Source organism: Rhinolophus ferrumequinum, chromosome 8, assembly GCF_004115265.2.
Source record: "Rhinolophus ferrumequinum isolate MPI-CBG mRhiFer1 chromosome 8, mRhiFer1_v1.p, whole genome shotgun sequence".
NCBI classification, from domain to species: Eukaryota; Metazoa; Chordata; class Mammalia; order Chiroptera; family Rhinolophidae; genus Rhinolophus; species Rhinolophus ferrumequinum.
The window spans coordinates 39,636-62,892 of NC_046291.1; the positions used below are offsets into that span (position 1 = coordinate 39,636).

General features: G+C 53.4%; 1 protein-coding gene across 2 annotated transcripts; it reads left to right on the forward strand.

The window, feature by feature from the left end:
• Positions 1 to 613: 613 nt before the first annotated feature.
• PDCD1 (programmed cell death 1) lies at positions 614 to 16,299 on the forward strand. 2 transcript variants are annotated; one of them, XM_033112339.1, is made up of 5 exons: positions 614 to 808; positions 12,873 to 13,232; positions 13,577 to 13,738; positions 14,608 to 14,642; positions 15,259 to 16,299. In XM_033112339.1, the coding sequence occupies exons 1-5, from the start codon at positions 733 to 735 to the stop codon at positions 15,487 to 15,489; spliced, it is 864 nt and encodes a 287-aa protein (XP_032968230.1). In that variant the 5' UTR covers positions 614 to 732; the 3' UTR covers positions 15,490 to 16,299. The 2 variants fall into 2 exon arrangements, with proteins under 2 accessions (XP_032968230.1, XP_032968229.1); XM_033112338.1 differs by having other exon boundaries at positions 616 to 808; positions 15,256 to 16,299.
• Positions 16,300 to 23,257: the final 6,958 nt, after the last annotated feature.

Sequence of the window (23,257 nt, forward strand, 5' to 3'; positions counted from 1 at the left end):
AGGGCTGTGTCTCTCTGTGAGCAGGAAGGTGGTCGAGCCCTTGGCAGGATGTGTCCATGCTGCCCACTGCCCAGAGGAGTGGCTGGTGGCGGACAGCCAAGGTCTGACCAGGCACTTGCCTGCCCGCCCCTCCAGCAGTGGCAGAGTGGTTGGTTGAAACACTGTGGCCACTAGGACACTAGAGATGAGGCAGAACCCACCCTTCACTGCTGCCCCAGGGACCTGAGCCCAGAAAGAGGGACCCACTTCCCATGGACAGGAGGATGGCTGGGGAGGGGAGGAGAGACGTTCCCTTCCCCCACCCATCCTGTGAAAAGGGAACTAGGTAACAACAAATAAAGAGACCACAGTTTGCCCAAGATGGAGAGAACTTCATGGTGGGGCAGGGCCACCGGACCCTCCCCTCCGTCTGCCTGTCTCTCTTGCTTCCCCGCCCCCGGCCCCCCTTCCCTCTCCGTGTCTGTGTGTCTCCGTCTCTATCTCTGTATTGCTACCTCTCCTTCACCCCCTACCCCATCCCCTCCCTCTACTCTGTCACTCTCCCCATCTCTCTCATTCTCGCCTCCCTCTCTCTGCCCACCCCCATTACCCTCCTATGTGGGGGAGGAAGAGGGGGCGGGGGTTTGGGGCGTGTCCCTTCAATCTCACGGGGACAGTTTCCTTTCTGCTTTTGCCTCCACTGGAACAGAGGAAGAGAGGAGGTTAGGTTGACAGACTGCTGGCGCTCGGGGCATGGAGACCCCATGGGCGCCCTGGCCACTCATCTGGGTCGTGCTGCAGCTGGGCTGGCGGCCAGGGTGTCTCCTAGGTATGTGGCTCCAAGTTGGGTCGTGTGGGGAGTCGGGGCTGGGAACGCGCCGTGGTCCCTGGGGATGTGGAAGGGGCTGTGGGGGCACCAGGCCCCTGGGCCTAACACTGCTCCAGCAGGCAGCGTGCTGTGTGGTTTTGGGCTGGAGAAGTGCTTTTTCTGGCTTCATCTGGTGGTGAGTCCTTTGAGCAGGCAGGAGTGTCCCAGCTCTTCCTCTGTGCCCAGTGGGACGGGCGTGTCTGTCTGTAGGGTGACAGGGACAGACTGGGCAGAGCCCATGTGTCCATGCTGCCCACTGCCCAGAGGAGTGGCTGGTGGCGGACAGCCAAGGTCTGACCAGGCACTTGCCTGCCCGCCCCTCCAGCAGTGGCAGAAACACTGTGGCCACTAGGGCACTAGAGATGAGGCAGAACCCACCCTTCACTGCTAGAAGGGTGTCCAGCACAGCCCATGACACATTTTTTTCAAGTTAGATTGTTTCATTTATTTTTTTTTCATTTATTTTTTTTAACTTACATTTTGAAAAATCTTTTGTCCCCACTTATGTTTTCCTGGGATGGGACGACACTCATAGGGCCTGAGTGGTTCCTGAGGGACAGGCTAGGTGGCCTGAAGACTTACTCCAATTACACCAAAGTGTAACCTTGTGAGTAAAGACTATTCGCCCCGACCCCATTGGGGGTCTCTGGACGAGATTCCTGGGTGTACAGTGCTAGGTATGGCTGACAGCGTCCACAGCCGGCTCTGGTGAGGGACTCTGGCCCCAGCCCCATGCAGGCTGTCCTGTGGTCAAAGCATGATGGTCAGGGAGGGGGCGCCTCCTGGCTGCCCTCATTCCCAGTCTGTGACGCACAGATGGGAACCGGGAAGGTGAGCTTCCATGCCTGGCTCAGGGCCTTCCCACTAGGCCTCGCTGGGATGAGAGATGATAGCCCCTGGAAGGATCAAAATGAAGTGGGATGCCCTGACACCTCACCGGGACCACCTGTCCTGGAGTCCCAGTGCCCAAGCACTCTCGGTCGTCTCTGCCCCCTTGGAGCCTGTTCGGTGACCATGGGGGCACCAGGCAGCCCAGCTTTTCCTCCTCAGCAGGAAGACCTCAGGATTGGTGGAGGAAGCTGGGGTCGATGGTCCAAGGGCCTGTGGCAGAAAGGTACCCAGTGGAGGGCCTCACGGAAGCCCAGCTATGGGAGCAGAAGGGGTGTGTGTCATCCTGGGAGGGGACCGAAAGCATAAAGGGGGCTGTGAGGCCTCCAGGACTACTTCCCAAAGCTGGGAAAGATGAGAAAAAGGTTCTGCAGGCAGACTCTCCAGTGTCAGATGCACTAGCTTGTGTGTCAGGCAAGGTTTTCAAACTCAGTGTGCCTCAGTTTCCCCATCTGTGACCTGGGTGCCAGCCTGTGTCGGCACGGAGCCCTTGGAGCTGCCCACGTCACGTGTGGGGTGATCCTCCTGCTCGTCCCCAGACTCGGGCACTCTGGGCTGCAGGCCACTTTTCATCCCATGACACAGCTCTTTTCTTTCCTCATTTTTTATTTCAGTCGTTCCCATGGAAAGCCCCCTCTTCACGTGCATGTTTTCTTGCATTGTATGAAATATCCCAAACCCAGTGGGTGGCCGCCCCCAGTCCTAGGGAGTGAGGGCCAGCAGCAGTACAGATTAAGGCACTTGTTGCTGAGCTTTGTAATCTCTGGCAGGTCCCTTACCTCTCTGAGCAACAGCTCTTTTGTCCCCTGCAAGTTGGGGACAATATGCCTGCCCGACAGGGTCGTGAGAACTGAGTCAAGCAATTTATAAAAAGTGTCCAGCACAGCCCATGACACATTTTTTTCAAGTTAGATTGTTTCATTTATTTTTTTTCATTTATTTTTTTTAACTTACAATTTTGAAAATATTGGAAACATATAGAAAAGTTACAAAAATACAGCAGTGAATACCCTTCACCCCGAACTGCCAGCTGACAACATTAGCACACTTGCTCTCTGTGTCAGCGGCTGTAACAAGCACCACAGACCAGCAGCCTACACAACAGTTCATTGTCTCCTTGTCTGGAGGCCGGAACTCCAAGACCGAGGTGCTGGCCAGGGTGGTTTGTGCAGAGGCCCAGAGGGAGCGTGTGTTCCAGGCTTTTCCAGGCCACTCCCATTTCCAGTGATGGCCGTCAATCCTTGGTGTCCCTTGGCTTATAGACACATCACCCCGTCTCTGCCTCCGTCTTCACGTGGCCCTCTCTTGTGTGTCTGTCCAAATGTCCCTCTTCCTAGAAGGACACAGTCGTGTTGAATTAGGGCCCCCTCCAGGCCTCGTCTAGAACAACTGTATGTGCAACGTCCCTGTGTCCACATAAGGCCAAGCCCTGAGGCATGTCAGTCCATCTGTGCACTGTCCCAGCTTTGGGCCGAGCCTTGGGCGCTACTGCAGACAGACGCTCCTCCCGGGACAGTAGCTGCCATGCAGCCCCAAGTTCAGATGCCCCCGTGTCCTACCTCAGGCCTCGGGCAGGTTTATCTTCCCCTGATGGAGCCGGGTCAAGGACGGCCTTCTTGTGTGGACGTTACTGTCCTCTGCAGGCCCACCTCTCTCTGTCTCCGCCTCTGTCGGCCCTGGAGCTCTTTTTTTTTTTCTTCCAATCAAATCTCAATTTTATTTAGACATGGAAAGCCTTAGGATTAGGAATGTTTTATTGAGATGTAATTGACATAACATTCTGTCAGCTCCCGGTGTAGGATGTAATGATTCGGTGTTGTCTGTATTGTGAAATGACGGCCACGCTATGTCTAGTTAACGGCCATCGGCTCACATAGTTACAGCATTTTGTTTCTTGTGATGCAAACTTTCAAGGTGCACTCTCCTAGCTACTTTCAAGTGTGCAGCACAGCCTTGCCTCGGTGTCTCGGGGTGGGTTCCAGGACCCCTGCGGGCTGTGGTGAAGTCCCTCTGAGAAAACGGCGTCGTGTTTGTACAGAGGCCAGGGCACTGTGCAGCACGTCATCTGCGTGGACTCAGCAAGTGCTTGGCATGTGGCTAACTCAACTGTATGTGACTCCATTTGTATGCTGTTCACAAAATGGCCAAGATAGACACAGGAAATAGGTGATGGTGGGCAAAGGTTGACGGTGGGGGTGGCTGTGCACAGGGGCAGCAGGAAGGGCCTTCAGGGGACACGGGACAGCTCTGTACCGTGACTCGGCTGGTGCTACATGGATCAAGCACTTGTCGAAACTCAGACAGTCATACTCCAAGATGAGTGCGTCTTACTCCATGTAAAGAAGACAAAAATATACCAAATGTGGGGGTATCCCAAAATGGAATACGAGCACTCACTAATGTTACCAACAAAACTGAGAGCAACACCAGCACCCTAACATTGGCGAGAGAGAAGAACTGGCCTAGGGGACAGCATATTTTGATCAACTACTATTAAAGCGAAAGACACAAGTTATTGTACAGATGTACCACCCTCCAGTTAATATGCGTGTTTCTCACAGACAAATGAGCCAGCAATTTTGAGCTTTCTTGTGTATATTAAGATGGGACAACAAAGGAATATATTATAAACTCTCAGAGCCAGGTGTCCAGCTGTCAGGGAGGGAAGCAGGGAAAAGAGCCCATGCGACTGGGTTGGAGCTGTGACTCCACAGTTTCACACATGCATACATAATACAGATGGTTGTTAGCATGTGTGTATATACACTCATCTATATCGATGAAGATGTAGAAATAAATAGGAATGTGTGATGCATGGGGTTAATATTATATATTCTACAAACACACATCTGTACAGAAACATATTACCTGGTTTTTGTTGATTCAAATTCATCCATCTCCTTTGAGAGCAGTCGATGCCTCCTCCTCCACGAAGCTTTCCACCTTTCCCTTGGCAAAGTCCTGCCCACTTTAGCATCCTCTTATAACACATACCAGAGGGTCTTATACTTCTGTGTGTATCTTAGATGTCCTTCCAGATAGCAAATTTAAAGGTCTTGTATGGCTGTTACCTTTTGCAGCACCCTCTGTGGTCTCTCAAGCAGCACAGGTGCTCAGTGAACTTGCTGACGGTTCATGTCAGAGACGTGGAGACACAAACCTGAGTGTCTGGGCATCTGCATGCCCGGGAGACATGTAGCTCCCTTCCCAGGCTCCACAGGACCCCAGACATGTCCTGGGGGGTTCAGTCCTTTCCATTCTCTGCAGACCAGGCAATTCTGAGGCTGAAAAAGCCAACTTCCAGTGATGTCTGGACATGGGTACCCAGCCCCACCTCCTCCTCTGACAAATGGCACCTGCCTTCCAGACCCTCCCCTCCCCCCATTACCTCCAGCTCTTCAGGGTCGTGTGCCAGCTCTTCCACCTCCATCCCAGTGAACTCTCTCCTTCCCATCACAGCCACGTCTGGGCCATCGTCACCTCCAGGAAACTTATGGGAGCTTCCCAGGGATGGTCCTGTCTCACGCTCTCTAATTCATTTCAACTTATTCTTCACAAGGCAGTTACGATGATTTTTTTAATCTAAATGGCATCATATGTCTATTTAAAACTTTGTGAATTCTGCAGTAGCTTCCCATTGCACTCAAGTCAAAGCCAGGCCTTTGTTTTTCTTCCTCAAAATTCTCCCATAGCCACCCTCATGGCCTCCACTCAAGGTTAGCTCCTGCTCCCTTCGAGCAGAGTGGCTCCAGCTGTCTGCGGCAACAGGTCACGTCTACCCTTTTCTTTAGTCTGTCATAGGACCATCTAAAATGGAGTAAAATTCAACTACTGAGAAAACTGTAAAGAAATATGTTTTATCTTTAGATTTAACAGACATAAAAGCAGTCTATCAAATTACTATAAACATTTCAAAGGCTTATTCTCACTCTCTGTGCAGATGTCATTAGAGTTCAAGAACAGCTTCTGATGGGGACGACGTGGGGGCATCCGGGTGGCCCTGTTACTGTGTGTGCCTGAGTCCACCTGCCCTCTGCTGAAATGTCACTTCCTCAGAGACGGCGCCCCTGAACAGGCGCCCTAACTAGATCCATCCTCTTGATCCTAGTTCTTATCACTGCATCTAATTGGCTTCATTCCAAACACCTACTAAAGTCCCCCACACAGACACCCACACACACACAGAGATACACGCTCACACACAGACACACTCACACTCGTAGACATACACACAGAGACACATTCACACGCACCACACACTCACACACAGACACACTCACACAGACACACATTCACAGACACACACTCGCAGACACACACACGGACAGACATACAGACACACATACTCCTGTCTGCTGACTTTAGTCCCTGCTTGTCCCTCACAGACTCCAGGTGGCAGGGACTGTGACCATTTTCTCCGCTAATGCATACCAATTGCAAAGCCAAAAAGGTCACATTCGGTTGAGACTGGTGACTATCTCCAAGCCATTACTATGCTCATCTGAAGGGTGACGTCCCAAAGGGGCCAAGTGCAGACTCTGCCAGGCTCCCTGCAGCTCTTTCTCCAGATGCTTTCCTCAGAGCTCTTTGTGGGAACCGCTCCTTAAGGAAGCTGCTGGAGGTGTCTATATGTGCCAACGCTACTCTTGCCGAGTTACAGTTGAAGTTGCACTGATGTTTACACTTGACCTGCTATCGTTATTTGGTGGATGGAAAAAGTAGAGAGTTAAAATTGTGCCGAAGATTTGGTGGGATTGGGTGTGTGACACTCGCTGGCCTTTTTTTCCTTAGCTTCCTTCCTACGTTTTCTCATTCTGGGGCCAAAACACCGAGAATTAAATCTCCCAGATTTCACAGCCAGGTGACTTCTGGATTGGTTCTTCCAAAAAGAGGAACTGGCAAAAGATGGGAAAGCTGAAGGAAAAGGAAAATTTTATTTAGATTTTGAAAAGCTCTAGGTGTTTCTGACAACAGTGGTTGGCTTCAGCCTGCCAGTTTCAGCAGGAAACCAGCCACCACAAGCCAGCGGTTGTGGCCTCTAGGGAGTGGGCAGTTGCAGCCGTGATGACAGTGGGCTTAGCAGTGGTGGCTGTGAGCCTCCTGGGTCTGGCTGCTCCCCGCCACCCAGCGCTGCCCTGCAGCCAGGGCCCATGTGGCTTCTGTGTCTGCCCTTTTCCTCGTCAGACATTCCAACACTGCTGAGACCAATTCCTTGTGTAAAACCCCTGTTTGGAGCCCTATGGGGGCTTCTATTCCCCGGGACTCTGGTTGACATGGGGTCAGGGTGAGAGAAGGTGAACTCTGCCTTCCACACAGACTGCTTTAGGGTAGAAAATGCCATCTCAGGGCGGCAATTTTCTCAGTGGTTAGAGCGCAGTGTTCATAACACCAAGGTCGCCAGTTCAATTCCCACATGGGCCAGAGAGCTGCACCCTCCACAACTAGATTGAAAATAACGACTTGACCTGGAGTTGAGTTGCGCCCCCCACAACAAGATTGAAAACGACTTGACATGGAGCTAATGTGTCCTGGAAAAACAACTGTTCCCCAATATTCCCTGATAACAAAAACTAAAGAAAATGCCATCTGCTCAAGGTGGTGTCAGCATGTGTCAAGAACTAAATTGTGCCCGAAATATCTCGTTCACCTTTGATAAGTACTATTTGAGAAGATGGAGACAAATGGAACGCAAGACTAAGAAAAGCAGCTTTGTTCTGAGCAAGCTGCTTTGTGAAAGACATTATAGGAACAGAATGTGTGTGATTTTGCAAAGAGATGGCTGAGAAGTGATGACAGCCTGTAAATATTTGGGCGATATGAACACCCAGGCGGGGAGGAATTCTTCAGCATGTTAGCAAGAGTTATAATTACAGTTTATGGAATGAAATCAAGAACAAGATTTAAAGCATTTAAAACCACCTTCCTTGGGCTCGGGAGACCTGTGTTTGAAAACATAAGCAGTGTGACTTTTGGGACCTCTGAGGGCTCTCCTCTGTTGTTTTTATTCTTTCTATTTTTAAAAATATAATCAGTATAATGAAGACAGAGGTATAACTCTCTTGTCAAGTACAAGTGCAATGAACAAGTTGGTTTATTTTATTAAGGTAGAACAGGCCCTTGTGGAAGAATCTGGGAGGCTCACGGCTTGCAGGGAGGATGGAGATGCAAACCTCACCGTCCTTTGGTGATCGATTGAGGGGTAATCGTCCCACTGGGCTCACTTATGGCCGAGAGCAGAACTCGTTGCACTTGGCCTGAGCATCACTGAGGGTGCTTCGTCAGTCTTGACGAACCGGAGTTCTGTGCCGACTGAGGCAATGAGTTGTGCCCGTGCTGTGCCCCCGAAAAGAATCGAGCTCTTATTTGCACTTGACGCATGACCCGCTACCTGGATTGTGTCCTCCCCGGGAAAGACCTAAACCTCAATCCCAACCACTTTCCTGCGCCCAGGTTCCATACCCCCTGCTGATTGCCTCACACTCGGTTGTCCCAGAATCAAAGTCACCTGACGTGTGACTTCAGTGTGCTGACAGCGTGAGCAGCCCTCCCGGAGCGCCTGCAGCTCACCTGCCCTCCGCTGGACAACCTGATCCCATTGTAACACCGTCAGCACTGGGTGCTGCAGAAGGGCACGATTTACTGAGGGTCTGATGTTCAGGATTTATGGGACACACGCTCAGGATAAAAGGGAAGAAGCTCCACGAGGCTGCAGCCTGGTCTGCAGGGACCTTGGGGCACAAACACACCACTGAGTTGGTCCCCCCTTGAAGCAGGAAGCTCTGGGGGCTGCCTCCCCAGAGAGGCTGTGTGTGACCTCCTCACGTTAATGCCCCCATTCCAGGGACGGCTGTGAGTCATGACCAGCCCTGCCTGCCAAGAACAGCACCTGGCCACTTAGCGTCACACTGCTATTCCTGACCAGCCACACTGCATTGTCACTAAATCTCGAAAATCCTCCCTTGGCGCTTTGTCTCATGTTCTTTCCTTCACGTTGTTCCCCAGACGCCACTTAGAGCAGTCCAAGCTCTTACTGATTCACACTTAACCCACCATCATATGTTCCCAACTGGTTCCCAAGATTTCCAGAGGCAAAGAAGACGCTACGGGTGGACAAAGCATCGGGTGGGGACTGGGGTGTCCTGGCAAGTGCACGCCCCCATGAAAGGGGCAGCCACTACCCAGCTCCAGACGCGGGAGCGACGCTCAGTATCCCAGGTCTTCCAGAAATCCAAATTGTTATGTGAAGTCTGTATTGTATAATATTAACTCATTCTAGACTGTTTTGGTTTTCTTAAGTTCCATGTGAGGTAAAAGGAAAAACACGTCTTCAGGTCGAATGTACCCACCACCAGCATTTTGCAAGTTCTGGCCAAAGCTTATGAGAGGAGATGACACCTACATAAATAACTAATGTTTCTCGGCCCCGCGGGGACTGGTCCCAAGGCTCCCACGGGCACCAAATGCAAGGCTGCCCAAGGACACCGACAAAACGGCTGGGCACCTGCTGACAACGTGGGCTGCGGCAGGTCACCCTGACCCTTTCTTTCACGTGGGTTCAGGAGGGTGCCCGGCATGTGGCAAAGTCAAGCTCGATGTTTGGGAATTTTCCGGGCACCTTGAGTTTTTCAAACATTTCGCTATGAGACTGGTCAAGTCCACTGCTGTGGGTGCCAGGGGCCGACTGTGCAGTGCTGTGGCCTGGTTGGCATGTGGTGCTCCCCGCCCAGCCCTGCCTCCTGTTATACCTGCCAGCCTGTGCCCTGGGACCCCTTCCCTCGGCTCCCCACCCCCCCCCAGTGTTCTCTGTGTCCACACACTCGCTTTTCGGTTTTGTTTTAGATTCCACATATCCGTGAGAGCATGGGGTATTTGTATTTCTCAGGCTGACTTATCTCACTCCCATGTCCACCCATGTTGTTGCCAGTGGTAAGACTTCATGCTCTTTATGGCTGAGCAATAGTCCATTGTGTAATGAACCACCTCCTCTTATCCAGTCATCTATTGATGGGCATTTAGGTCGCTTCTGTATCTTGGCTATTGTAAATAGTGCTGCAGTGAAAACACGGGTGCAGATATCTTTTCGAATCAGTGTTTTGGATTTCTTCAGATAAATACCCAGAAATGGAATTGCTGGATCATATTCTTAACCTTTTGAGGAACCTGCACACTGATTTCCATAGTGGCTGCACCCATCTGCAACCCCACCAACAGTGCACAAGGGTTCCCTTTTCTCCACAGCCTCGCCAGCACTTGTTGGTTGATTTATTGATGATGGCTGTTTTGACAGCAGTGAGGTGATTTTGCATTGTGTTTTTCATTTGTATTTCTCTGATGACTAGTGACATTGAGTGTCTTTTCGTATGTCTGTTGTCCATCTGTGTGTCCTCTTTGGAAAAATGTCCTTTCAGGTTCTCTGTACATTTTTTAATTGGATCGTTTGTTGTTCTGCTAGTGAGTTGTATGAGTAGTTTATATATTTTGGACTTTAACCCCTTATCAGATACATGGTTTGCAAATATCATCTCCCACTCAACAGGCTGCCTTTTAGTTGTGATTGGTGGTCTCCTTTGCTATGAGAAACTTTTCAGTTTGATGTCGTCCCACTTATTTATCTTTGCTTTGCTGCCAGCTCTGACATTCTTGGAGGGTCCAGGACAGGAGTGCAAGTGCCCACCACCCAGGTGTGTCTGCTGCTTGTGGGAGATCACAGATGTGTTGGTCCTTCTTGGGTCATCCATTGGAGACCCCACAATGGGGATGTTCCCTCTGGACCCACAGCAAAAGAAGTGAACTGTCCTTTTCCTTTGTGATGAATTAGAGACCTGTGGGGGCATGTGGACAGGTACCCAGGTAGCCCAAGGTTACACCTGGTCAAGTTCAGATGCCATGAGAGACATCACAAAGAGCCAACGAACAGACAAATGACTCAAATAGTCACAAATTAAGGAGAAAGGGAGCAGATGAGAGCCTAAACTGGAGAGAAGCAGGGCAACCTGGCCACACAAGGCGAAGACAGCATCCCAGGACCCCTCAGCCAATGGCCACGCAGGAGTTTCCTGGGGGAAGCCTACTGGAGAGGTCCCGAGGGGAGCTTCTTAGGTCGCTTTGGCCACAAGAGGGGTCTGCTTGGAGGTCTTGGCAGGCTGGACCCGGTTGGTGGCATGGATTTGGGGCGGGGGTAGGAGACCGACCTGGGGTGGTGCTATTCAGACTGGGCATCCCTAGGGGTGTTTGTGGGGGGTACGGGCAGGTGATGCTCAGAGCAGGGTGGCCCATGGAACCAACACTGTCCCTTCTGGTGCTGCAGTGTACGATCTTGCCAAATCTGTGTCCAGGTGGGACTGTCACTCACTGATGTTTCCTCAAGTAGACTGTGTTTCCTGAGTGAATGTTTGGGAAGACACGTGTAGGGACTGCCACAGGCAGCCTGCTGTGGCTTGTTGGTGGCCCGTGGTTTCAGCACAGGAGCACAGATAAGAAAAGGGTTGATGGCCCCACTGGTGCTTGTGTCACCACCGGGAAATTGAGGGAGTGAGCAGACGCCCGGGCTCCACAGGGCAGTGGGTCTTGCTGAGAGCAAGGACCCACCTGCACCAGCCACTCCTAGCCCAGGCCTGTCCCCCTCCCAGGCTTCTTCAGACTCCCTGACACCCCGCGCCCCTCTGCAGGGATGGGTGGACTACTGCTCGCCCCGCACAGAGCTGTCCCTTCACAGGGCCCGTGGACCCCAGCCTGGCGACCCTCCTGGCTCCGGCTCATGCTCACGTCTGGCTGGCGCTTGACAGGACTCATAGGGACAGCACCTGCAGCTACACAGCTGGCCATGTGCCAGCCCTTTCCATCCATCAGTGGCCAGCAGAGGTGCCAGGGAGGGGAATGGCAGGAGGTCCAGACTGACTGGGCCCTGGTCTCTCCAAGCCAGTGTCCTCAGTACCCTCGGGGTGGTGGTGGTCCTGTGTGTCCCTGAGCAGAAGTGGAGGGATGCTGGCAACCCCTCAGGGACCACCTGGCCTCACCACCTCAAGGCCCAACTGCTCTTCCTAAGTATTTGTGATTTTGCACCATGCAAGGTGCTCAGTGAGGATGGGCAGAGGGCATTCTCCTGGTCACATCGCCCTGATGTGGCCCAGACTGAAAGGGCACTGGGTCCCGCACCTCCCTTTCTCCTGGGAGCCTCCAGCTCCGTGGTCAGAGCAGGCTGGGCCTACAGAAGCAGCACTCTCAGCTCTAGTTGCACTGCCACCAGCCTTGGGTCACCCTGCCCTTGGAAGCAGCCAGACCCGTAACTGAGGCAACCAAGCCTCCAGTCTGCGTCACAGTGTGGGAGGAACCACTCCCAGTAAACATTCCTTACCGACAGAGCTGAGGGCAACAATAAACGCACAGCCAGGAAGGAGAGAAGCGTGAACATGAGTGTGCGTGAGCGTGAGCTCATGTGTCAGGAAGCAGGCCCTTTGTGGGGAGAGCCTTGAGCCCCTGCACTGTGGGGACTTCCCCAGACAGAGTGTGGGCTGGAGCCCAGGACGGTCGGGGCCTCGTTTCTGTCCATATCAGGGGTGATGGCCCAGCTGCTTCTAAACTCCAGCCCCCAAAGTCTTGGCAGAAGCGTGGAGGGCTCCACGCTCCTACGTCAGCAGTGTCCACATGGCCATATCAGCTCTGAGCTTGTCCTGAGATGCGGGAAAGGCTGGACCCCGAGCCCAGGACCCTGCCTCCCCTCCCCTCCACCAGCACAGGTCAGACAGGACTGGGCCAGGCGGCTGCTCAGGGACCCAGGATGCAGAGCTGGGAACACGGGGTCAGTAAGGGATGGGTGAAGGCCCTTACAACCACCGCTTTAGGGAGCAATGGGAGACCTGGGGTCAGAGCCAGAAGGCAGCCAGCCCCAGGTCTCAACACAATCAGAGGACAAGATCCCACCATGGTGTTACCTGGTGAGAGGTGAGCGCCTTGTCCCTGGGGTGTGCGAGGAGAGGCTGCAAGGCTCCATGGCAGCAGTGCTCAGAGGGGTCTCCAGTGTGTGCTGGGTCTTCCAGAACCTTCCTATTGCATAGGATGTGGGAAAGTGGGAAGGGGTCTTGCTGGACTGTCCCCACGTCCCTTCCTCATAGTCTGCTGGTTCTCTGTCCACCCCCAGGTGCCCCTGACAGGCCCTGGGGCCCCTTGACCTTCAACCCACGCCATCTCACGGTGGCTGAGGGGGAGACAGCCACCTTCACCTGCAGCTTCTCCAACACGTCCACGAACTTTGTGCTGAACTGGTATCGCATGAGCCCCAGAAACCAGATGGACAAGCTGGCCGCCTTCCCTGAGGACAGCAGCCAGCCCGGCCGGGACCAGCGCTTCCGTGTCACACAGTTGCCCAACGGGCGAGACTTCAGAATGAGCGTCCTCACTGCCCGGCAAAATGACAGCGGCATCTACCTCTGTGGGGCCATCCACCTGTTCCCCGACACGGAGATCAATGAGAGCCCTCACGCCAACCTCACAGTGACAGGTGTGGGTCTGGGACACCTCAGGGTAGGGGTGAGGCCAAGGATAGGGGTGAGACCCCAGGGGTGAGCAGGGACTCTCCAGGCTCCACTCCAGGGCTCTGTCCCACGTCTGGGACCATGGTGACGAATAGCAGTGGGCCTCTGTGATTGGAAGCACCCCAGACCCACTTGTCCTGAGGGAGGGGGCCGGTGACAGGGACCTCTCAGGATGAAGTTGTGCAGGCCTGGGTGAGACTGGTCAGTGCAGATCTAGGATCGAGGCCCCTTGGGACTTGGAGAGGACAGGGCAGGACGCTGAGTCCCCATTCTTGTGTCCCTGTCCCTGAGTCTCTTTTTGCATCTTCAGAGAGAGTCCCAGAGCCACCAACTGAGGGCCCCAGCTCCCCAACCAGTCCCGCAGGCCAAATGCAGGGCCTGGTCATCGGTGTCACAAGCATTCTGGTGGGCGTGTTGCTGCTGCTGCTGCTGACCTGGGCCCTGGCCACCGCCTTCCCCAGGGCCATGCGAGGTAATGTCTTAGCCAGCCCACTGCCATCCCCGTGGGGCAGAGCCCAAGGCACTGCCCACAGCCTCATCCACCAGTACCTACCCCCACTGCCGTCCAGTGAGGACCCCCGCAGGGAGGGGGTAGACTGGCCCTCCTAGGATCTGGGGCCCCTCAGAGACACCAGCGGCGTCCCTTCCCCCTTGCCTGCTCTCAGAAGGGGCCTGAAGGGTGGGGGGAGTGGGGAAGACAGTTGTCAAGGTCACACAGGAAGGCAAGCAGAACCATCATGGGGCTGAGCCACCTGTGCCAAGCCTGCCCCCAAACCTCAGCTTGTACCTCAGGCTACAGGACACCGTGAAAGTGTTTCCAGCACTGGTGGTACTTGTGGCCACAGCCACAGCCACAGCGGTGTGTTATGATGCCCCCGCCCGACTCTGACTGCCTGTGGATGCCCACCCCCGCCTACACACACCCTGACCAGGTCCAGGCAGCTGGCCGTCATCAGCCACTCTGATGATGGGTAGATGTCTCTGGGGCTGGAAGGAGGGGCCAGAGTCGATCCTCCTGGAGCTCTGGTCCAGAGTGGACCCAGCCCAGGGTTAGGTCAGCCCCTCCACAGGCCCTGAGCTCCAGATCATGCTCTCCCTTCACAGGCACCTGTGGCCAGGTGTCCAGACAACTCATGTCCAAACAGGACCCTTGGGAGACGAGCAGGGGGTCAGGTTGTTACATGGAGAAGGGGGGCAGGCAGGGAGGGTACTGGGCCACCAGGCTGCAAGGTTTGGGTCCCTTACTCTGGCTGAGGCTTCCCCAAGTTCCACCCAGACCCCCTGAGACCCCACCCCTGCTGGGCCTCTAGGGCTCCCTGACCTGTCTGTGTTTCTCTGCAGGAGTCTGTGCCTGTAGGAGCCAAGACAGGCCTCTGGTGAGTTTCCTTCCCTTTCTGGAAATGGTGCTGGGGGTTGGCCAGGCAACTCTGCCCCAAGGGTGAGTGGCCTCGAGCAGCCATACCTGTCCCCAAACATTTGAGCATGGGGACCTGTCATGGAGCCCAGCCCCAGCTCCATAGTGCATGTGCTATTTGCAAATGTGTGTGTCTATGTGTGCACATGTGCATCTGTGTGTGCATGTGTATGCACTATGTGCACATGTGTGGGTTTCTGTGTGTGCATGTGTGTATCTGTGTGCATGTGTGCACTTGTGTTTGTGCATGTGTGTATCTATGCATGTGTTCATGTTTGCATGTGTGCATCTATGTATGCATGTGTATGTGTGTGCCTGTGTCTGTGTGTGCATGTGTGTATATATGCGTCTGTGTATGTGTGTGTGCATGTTTGCATGTGTGCATCTGTGTGTGTATGTGTGAGCATCTGTGTGGGTATGTGTGTGTATGTGTGCATTGTGCGTCTGTGTATGCATGTGTGAACATCCGTGTGGGTGTGTGTGCATGTGTCTGTGTGTGCATGTGTGTATGTGTCCGTCTGTGTGTGTGCCAGCCACTCGGAGAGCACTCACTCCTCTCTCCTTCTCCCCCTAAGAAGCAGGGCCCCTCCCCTGGGCCTGTGTTCTCCGTGTACTACGGAGAACTGGACTTCCAGTGGCGGGAGAAGACCCCGGAGCCTCCGGCCCCCTGTGTTCCTGAACAGACGGAGTATGCCACCATCGTCTTCCCAGGCAGCCCAGCCTCCCCCAGCCGCAGGGCCTCGGCTGACAGCCCACAGAGAGCCCAGCCTGTGAGGCCTGAGGACGGACACTGCTCTTGGCCCCTCTGACAGCTTCCTCACTGGCCGTTGGCCTTCAGACCCTCCACCCAGAGCCGGGGTCATGCCTTCCCTGGAGGAGCACGCAGTTGGGAGAGCGGGGGGCCACCGGGGCTGAGCCATGTCGGGATAACACCCTTGCACTGAGCCAATGCTGCCTGGCTCTCCTCTCAATGCTCATGGGGACCTGAGCACAGGAGGGACCACTGTTACATCTGGGCAAAGAGAGGAGACTGCCCAGGACTCCAGGCCCAGACCGAGTTGAGCCGGCCAGAGTCTCCCTCCTGAACTGCTGCTCTGAGCTTCCTGCCCACCCTCCCTGAGGGTGTCAGGGGGCTTTAGCATCCCTGCGGCCCCCACTGCCTCCGAGGGAAATGGGTGCTTGGACATGAGAGCACGGGGTCCTGCTTGGAGACTCTGCCTTGGGGTGGCCAGTGAAGTACCCGTCATGAGGAGATGCAGCACACACCTCAAGAAGCACACGGGGGAGTGTGGGGGCCCCGGGCCTGAGTGGAGCTCCTGGCCGGTGGGCGGGGCAGCACTCCAGAGTGGCCTCGTCCTTGGCACATGTTCATGGTGCTATTTAAAGGGGCCTCAGGGGGCTCTGCCTGGGCTGCTGGGTGGGTGCAACTGTCTTCTCGTTGGGCACCCTCAGCCAGGTCCACTGTTCCTCACCAACCCCACACTGAAGGGAAGTTTTCGGGGCAGAGCAGCCAGTGGGCACCGGGTTTGGGGACTCAGAAACACATGTCCCTAGTGGGCGCCACATACACTTGAGAGGCCCTTTCCTTTCCTATTATATTATAATTAAATAATGACGGAAGCTCTAAGAAGGCCCACAGTTGTCTCCTGCTCACTGGTCATAGGGAGGCGGAGGGGAGGAGGCCCTGCTGGCACTGGCACATCTCTGCAGCCCTCGTCCTCACTGTCCCAGAAACACGAAGGCCCCTCATCTGTTCCTGCCATACTCACACCCTCAGCCTCTGACTTCAGGGGCCCGCCAGGGACTACCCCCAAAGGCCTCCCGGGCTTCACACCCCAGGACCCTAAGGCCTCTGCCATGTGGGGTCTCTGGTCCCGCTCCCCACACAAGAACGCAGGATATGGCTAGGCCAAAAAGGAACAGCCAGGGAGCCATGGATACGGGAGTCATACCACTATATTCTCCCTGGTGGCTGGGTTGGAGACACAGGAAGCAGGAGCCACAATCTGCCGTCCACTTCTCTGCAAATCAACCGACCAACAAACACAGTCGCGACAGTTATATCAGTGGTTAATTGGCTAACTGGTTACAGCTTATGGTCAATTAGCCACAGCTGACGGCCATCTACTACCTGAGTCAGCACCTTTCCACATGAGGCCAAGAGCCTGGAACTGCTCTCTGGGACTCTGTCCCCACACCCTCCCAGTAAGCCTCTTCCAGGCCCTGCTCACTCCCCAGCCCCGTAAGCTCACAACCTGTGCCCAGGACACTGGGGCCCTGTCCGGGGAGGCTTCCGGGGGCCTCAGGGTCATCATGACCCCCACTGCTCGCAGGGGAGCCCAGTGCCACATCTCCAGGATGAGTCGTGGATACCACACAAGGTCATGCATGGGAGGGGGCAGCGACCCAGCTGCTGGAAGTCTGGGGGGGTGCGTTTTTGCCATCCTGGAAAACCCAGTAGGTTCTGTTCTAGAACTCCTACAGCCACAAGAAACACTAAGGAAAGTAGCAGATATAAAGTTAACGTTCCAAAATAAAGGGCTATCACATGTTCAAACACTAACCAGTTAGCAGAAAAAGGGATAGAGTGTGTTCCTTTGCAACAGAACAGAACAGATGAAATGGCTGAGGTGTGATTTAATAAGAAATGTACAAACCCGAAGGAGGGGAGCAGTGCGGGACTGACTGACGCAAACACACGCCTGGGTTAGGATGACTCGACACCATCAAGACGTCAGTTTTTCCTGAGTTAATTTATAAATCTAACAAGATCCAAACAAAAACCCACATATCTGCAACTGTAAAATTCACATGGAAAAACAAGCCAGTAACAGGAAAGAAAACCATGAAGAGAAAGTGAAAGACCAGCTCAATCAGATCTAAACTCATCGCAATTAAAACAGCAGGATTCGCTCATGAGGAGATAGGACTGGGTCTGACCGTGGGGAGAGACACTTTTTAAGCTGTGGTGCAGGGACCACACAGCTGCATGGAAAAACATCCAGGTAGACTCACCTTATGCTGCGCACTTGCAGAAATCCCAAATGCAGCCGGGATGTGAGTATAAAGAGGAAGCCCTACAAGACGTAGAAGGAAATGTGGGTGACCCCTTCCTTACACTGGCTCAGAATTACGGTGCCAGGAGAGAGAGGACACCTCAGGGGCCTATGTTGGGAAAGCTTGTTAGCATGGCAAAAGCATCACCGGCAAATGGGGGACGGGGTTTGCAATATCACACAGGTTAAGGCTCCAATTACATAAAGACCGAGAAATATGGAGGAAGCAAGTCAGAGGTGCAATGGAAAAGTGAGCTGACAGTTCACACACGCGCACATGCAGAGACGCGCACACACATATATTGTATGTATAGGTATTATATACACATTCCTTAAATAGAGCAAAGCTGTCCGAGTTTACTCATAATTGAAAAATGCAGATTGCAATGGCACCCGTTGCCTGGCCAACTCTCAAAGCCTGACAGCAGGTGAAGGACTCCCGTGAAGTAGTCTGCTCAGGCATAGCGGGTACAAATGCCAAACTGGAAGAAGATTAGTGACATCTGGCAGTCAGCGAAGCATTTGCCCTTTGACCTGTGAACCCCGCCTGAAATACCTCCCGGGGGGTGACCAGCACAAATATGAACCACACTAGGGTTCACTGTGCTGGGCCTGTGGTCACAGGAGGGGCAGGGCCAGCCTGGCTTGGTCACTGGGGGACCTCCCTCCTTGGACCAGTGACCACACCCGTCTTTGTGGGGTGTGGGCAGGAGGAACCAGGCGACACAAATCGCTGCCACCAAAGGCAAGGAACCAAGCTGGGGTCCTGTCACAAGACAAGGGAGCAACTGGATCTAGCATACTGAGTACGTTTAAAACAATATTTCATATAGATACAAAAAAAAAAAAAAAGCACGCGCAGCGGTGAGGGAGGAAGCGGTGGCCTCTCCAGTGGCGGGCGTCCTGGCTGGTGGCAGCGCCTCAGATAAGAAGTGAGAGCCGACAGTCAGCACTTTGCATGCGTCTTCCCGTAAGGCTCCTGCCGCCTGACAGCACTCAGTTTTTCCGTTCCCCTGCTGCCCCAGTGCATGTGTCACGCTGGGTGTATCTCACCCACACCCACCCACGCCACCGTGTCTGTGCATCTCATGGAGAGGGCAGTGGCTTCATGGGGCGGGTGTGGCTGGGTCTCAGAGTTCCCCTCCCCAGGCCAGGGCTTCCTAGATGAGGCAGGAGACCCAGTGCAGGCCTGGTGTGGCTGCCCCAGCAGCCTGGGGCCCACCCTTGCAGCCCTTGTGCCCTCCCTGTCCTGGCGTGCAGTGGATGGGGGACGGGGGGTGCTGGACACCTTGCCATAGGAGCCTAGGGTTCCACGGGACTGGAAGGACAGGAAATCCAAGGTCAGGCCTGTAAGACCAGTGGTGCCTCTGGCCAAGGTCTCCTGGCAAGAGAAAGGCACGGATCCCAAAAGGAACTCACTCTCGGGGTCATGGAGCAGGGTTGGTGGCCAATATACGGCCCTTGGGGGACTGGTGTGTGGGCCCTGGGGTCTCAGTCCTAGTGGGTTGGTGTGAATGGATCCCCTTTGTGTCCGGCTGAGGCTGCTCAGCTTTTCAAGATGTGGGGGGCGTCCTCCTGAGGGTGATCATGGGGGTGTGGTCAGCACCGTGCTGAACCCAAACACAGGAGCCCCCTGATTGCTGCTCAATCAAACCCTTGAGGGGAGATTGGGGGTGGCCTGCGCCATCTGACCCCGGTCAGGCTGCCCTACCTGCCTGTGCGGACCTGTGTTTGTGGCTCCTGAGCCCACTGACTCTGTGGGCAGGGGTGTGGGGCTCCCCTAGGCCCTCGGCTCCTGTGGCGTGGCGTGGGGTGCTCTGACCTCAAGCTGTTGGGGCCCTCAGGCAGGAAGACCCTCTAGGCAGAGGTGCCAGTGTATCCAGGCCCGGCCTGGCAGCCTCGGGTCTGCCCTGGGGTGCCCCCCTCCGCTTTGGCTCCTCCCAGTCAAGGGTCCCAGCCCTGCCACAGATTCCCCAGGACTCTTACTGGTCCTTCTGGCATAATGAAGCTGGCCTGAGAGGATGGTGGCCCAGCTGGCAGGAGCTGCCTGGGTGCTCCAGTGACAGGGGACCCCTGCCTTGGGCACAAACCCATGGCTGTTTTTCGTTCTTGTTGTTGTGTTTTTTAACTCAATCTGAATTCCAAAAATAAATTATCACATGGAATATTATTCAACCGTTAAAATAATTACTTTTTAAAAGTTAGTACCTCAATGCACAAAACATCAATGTACTACAGCCAACAGCTGGCAGCACCCCCATGGCCTGGAGCGAGGAAAGGACCAACACACGTGGTGCCTAAGGTGCAATATTATTCAGACTGAAGCAGGACTTCCTGACACCTGCTGCCACATGCATGGACCTGAGAGTACGTGACCTGTGAAATAAGCCAGACACAGATGGCCAAATGCTGTGTGATCCCCCTTGTAAGAGGTCGCTAGAGGAGTCAGATTCAGAGCCGGAAGTCGATGGTGGTGCCAGGGCTGGGGAAAGGAGGGGAGTGAGTGTTTCATGGGGACAGAATGTCACTTTGGGAAGATGGAAATGTTGTGGGCTAGGAGGTCAGCCCCTGGGCTGCAGACATTGGGCGCCTGGTCAGGCGCCAGCTTGCCCTCCAAAGGCTGTCCCCTGAACCAGCTGCAGGAGTGGCGGGATGGCCCACGTATGGCCTGCAGTCTGGCTGCCTCCACCCACCACTGATGTACAGAAAGGAACACAAGGCCCTGTATCCGTCAGGGATCTCCAGGGAAATAGAATCGACAGCATGTTTGTATAGAGATTTGTTTCAAGGAATTATCTCAGGTGATCCTGGCCAGTAAGCAGGCTGGAGACACAGGTGCTGCAGCTGGAGCCCAAGGCCAACTATACGCAGAAGTCCTTCTTCCTTGGGGACCTCAGTCTTTTCTCCTAAATCTCAACTGATTGGATGAGACCTACCACATCATGGAGGGTTATACACTTTACTCCAAGTCTGCTGATTTAAATGTCAATCTCAAAAAATGTTAATCTTAAATCTTAAATATTAATCTAAAAAAAAAACAAAAAACAACCTTCACAGAAACATGGGGACTGGCATTTGACCCAACCCCAGGGTACTGTGGCTGGGTTGACACATTTAATCAACCACTACAGCACCTACAGGCCAAGGGAAGCGTGGGTGGACGGGATCGCGACCCAGACCTGGCACAATGCCAAGCCACAGGCTTGTGGGGGCACAGCTGGGCCTCCCCCCGGCCAGAGCAGCGCCTGTGACTCCATCCAGGGCACAGAGGACAGGTTGGGCGGTCACTACCAGGACCAGGGGCTGAAATTTCTAGCTCAATTTCACTGTAATTTTCGGTCCTTTGAAGTCTGTGGAGACTTGGCTTTAAGGTCTGACGGAAGTGAGTCTTTGTATCTGGGTGTATTTCGAAAGGCTGTGCCTCCTTTCACTCTTCTGTGCAGTGTCCATATGTATCACTTAAGTCAAGCTTTTTAGGCCAAAGTTACTCTGTCCCACAGATGTTATTTTTGTCGGCTTGCCCTGTCAGTCACTGACGGACTCGTGTCTAAAACTCGCTGCTATAATTGTGGGTCTATTTTCCCCAATAGATCTGCCACTTTTGTTTCATATTTTGAGGCATAGTATCAGGTACACAGAAGTCTAAAAGTATTATAATTTTCTGTTGAATCCAATGTTTATAATTTTGAAATGTGTCCCCTCATCACTAGTCATGCTTTGGCCCTGATAAAAGCATACCTCAGGTGCGTACTTGCGTGTTTTCATGCTCTCTCTTCCTCTCTTAACTTTCGACTTTTCTGTATCTTTATGCCTTATACCTCTATGCTGTCAGTGTGATGCAGCTGGATTTGAGACGGGGTTTGTTGTAGTTTTGCTTTGTGCGTGACCATTTTTGTCTCTTCATTGGAATACAGTCAGTTTACAGTAATGGGGTTCTGATGTGTTTATGTTTCAATCGTCTATTTTAATGTTTGCTTTCTATTTATCTTACCACCACTATGAATATTTTCTCTGATTCTTTGTCTTTTTTGAATTGATCACTTCCTATTTTTCCATCTGTCACCTCGATTACTTTGGTGACTATACAATTTTGCTATTCTTTTAGCATTTGCACTAGAGATCACAGCAGGCATGATCCACCAATGCCAGTGGGTGCGTTCAATGTCCGTGGACAGTACCAGGAGCTCAGAATACTCCCATCCACTTGCTGTCCTCTCAACATAAGTGCTGTCCTTATTCTGTAGTGAAGTCTATACTTTACTGAAAACCTACAATCCACTGTCACTTGCCATGGCCAGGACTCACCCAGACTTACCAGCTGTTTGAGCTTGCCACCACTCTCCGTCTGACTTTCCGGCAGCAGTCACCTTCGTTCCACTTAATTATTGAGCTTTCACATTTCCTTTGTGTGTCTGTTGGTGACAAATTAAGTCATTTTGCTTATTTGAGAACATCACTATTTTCTCTTCATTCTTAAAGAATACTTTTACTAGGCATAAATTTTGGTGGCTATTTTCTCTCAGCACTTTGAAGAGACCATGTGCTCCACTGTTTTCCAGTTTCTGTGCTTTCTGGTGAGAAGTAGACTCCCAATCGAAACATTTCTCCTTTCAGGGACTTTTTAGACTCCTCCCTCTCTTTTGTTTCATCAGTTTTACTATGATGTGCTAAGGTGTGGTTTTTTTTTTTTTAATTCTGCTTGGGGTTCGTGGGTGGCCAGGGGCATCCCTGTGCCCAAACGCTCCACACCCAGGTGTAACCGCCACCCTCAGGCCTACGCAAACAGGGTGTGGCGCCAACATGCCATCAGGCCATCTCTCTGTGGAAGAACCACTGTGCTGCAGCCCACAGCCCTCCAGCCCAGACAAGGGGGCCGAGGGGGCAGGCTCCGAGCAGGTAGATGGTCACAAGCTGAGGACTCCGTCTTGCATGTCTTCAAGATGTCAGCTGAAGGTCTCCTTAGCATGGGCATCCTGGAAGGGGCCCCCAGCAGTGCTTCTCACTCCCATCAGAACTTCTCACTCCCATCCCACAGGACTGCTGACGTGGGCAGCCGGCCTTGCTTGCTCTCTCCCAAACCGTTCTTTTTTTTTTTTTAAGTAGGAGCAGATCAAAAGCCCTGGTTTTTTGTTTGTTTGTTTGTTTTTAATTTTTTTAAAATTGGGAAACAGTGTGTTTCTCCAGGGCCCATCAGCTCCAATTCATTCTCCTTCAATCTAGTTGTGGCGGGTACAGCTCAGCTCCAAGTCCAGTCACCGTTTTCAATCTTTAGTTGCAGGGGGTGCAGCCCACCATCCCATGCCGGAAATGAACTGACAACCTTGTTGTTGAGAGCTCACACTCTAACCAGCTGAGCCATCCGGCTGGCCCCACCAGAAACCCAGCGGTAGCTCGTTGTCTTCAATCTAGTTGTGGAGGGTGCAGCTCACTGGCCTATGTGGGAATCGAACCAGCAACCCTGTTGTTCAGAGCTCGCGCTCTAACCAACTGAGCCATCCGGCCACCCCAAACCATGCTTGAT

Bases quoted from the DNA above. Each gene is read 5' to 3' on its own strand.
- PDCD1 (XM_033112338.1), top strand. From the start codon at position 733: ATGGAGACCCCATGGGCGCCCTGGCCACTCATCTGGGTCGTGCTGCAG. The intron at 13,739-14,607 runs GTAATGTCTTAG...GTTTCTCTGCAG, and splicing joins CTTCCCCAGGGCCATGCGAG to GAGTCTGTGCCTGTAGGAGC. The intron at 14,643-15,255 runs GTGAGTTTCCTT...TCTCCCCCTAAG, and splicing joins GGAGCCAAGACAGGCCTCTG to AAGCAGGGCCCCTCCCCTGG.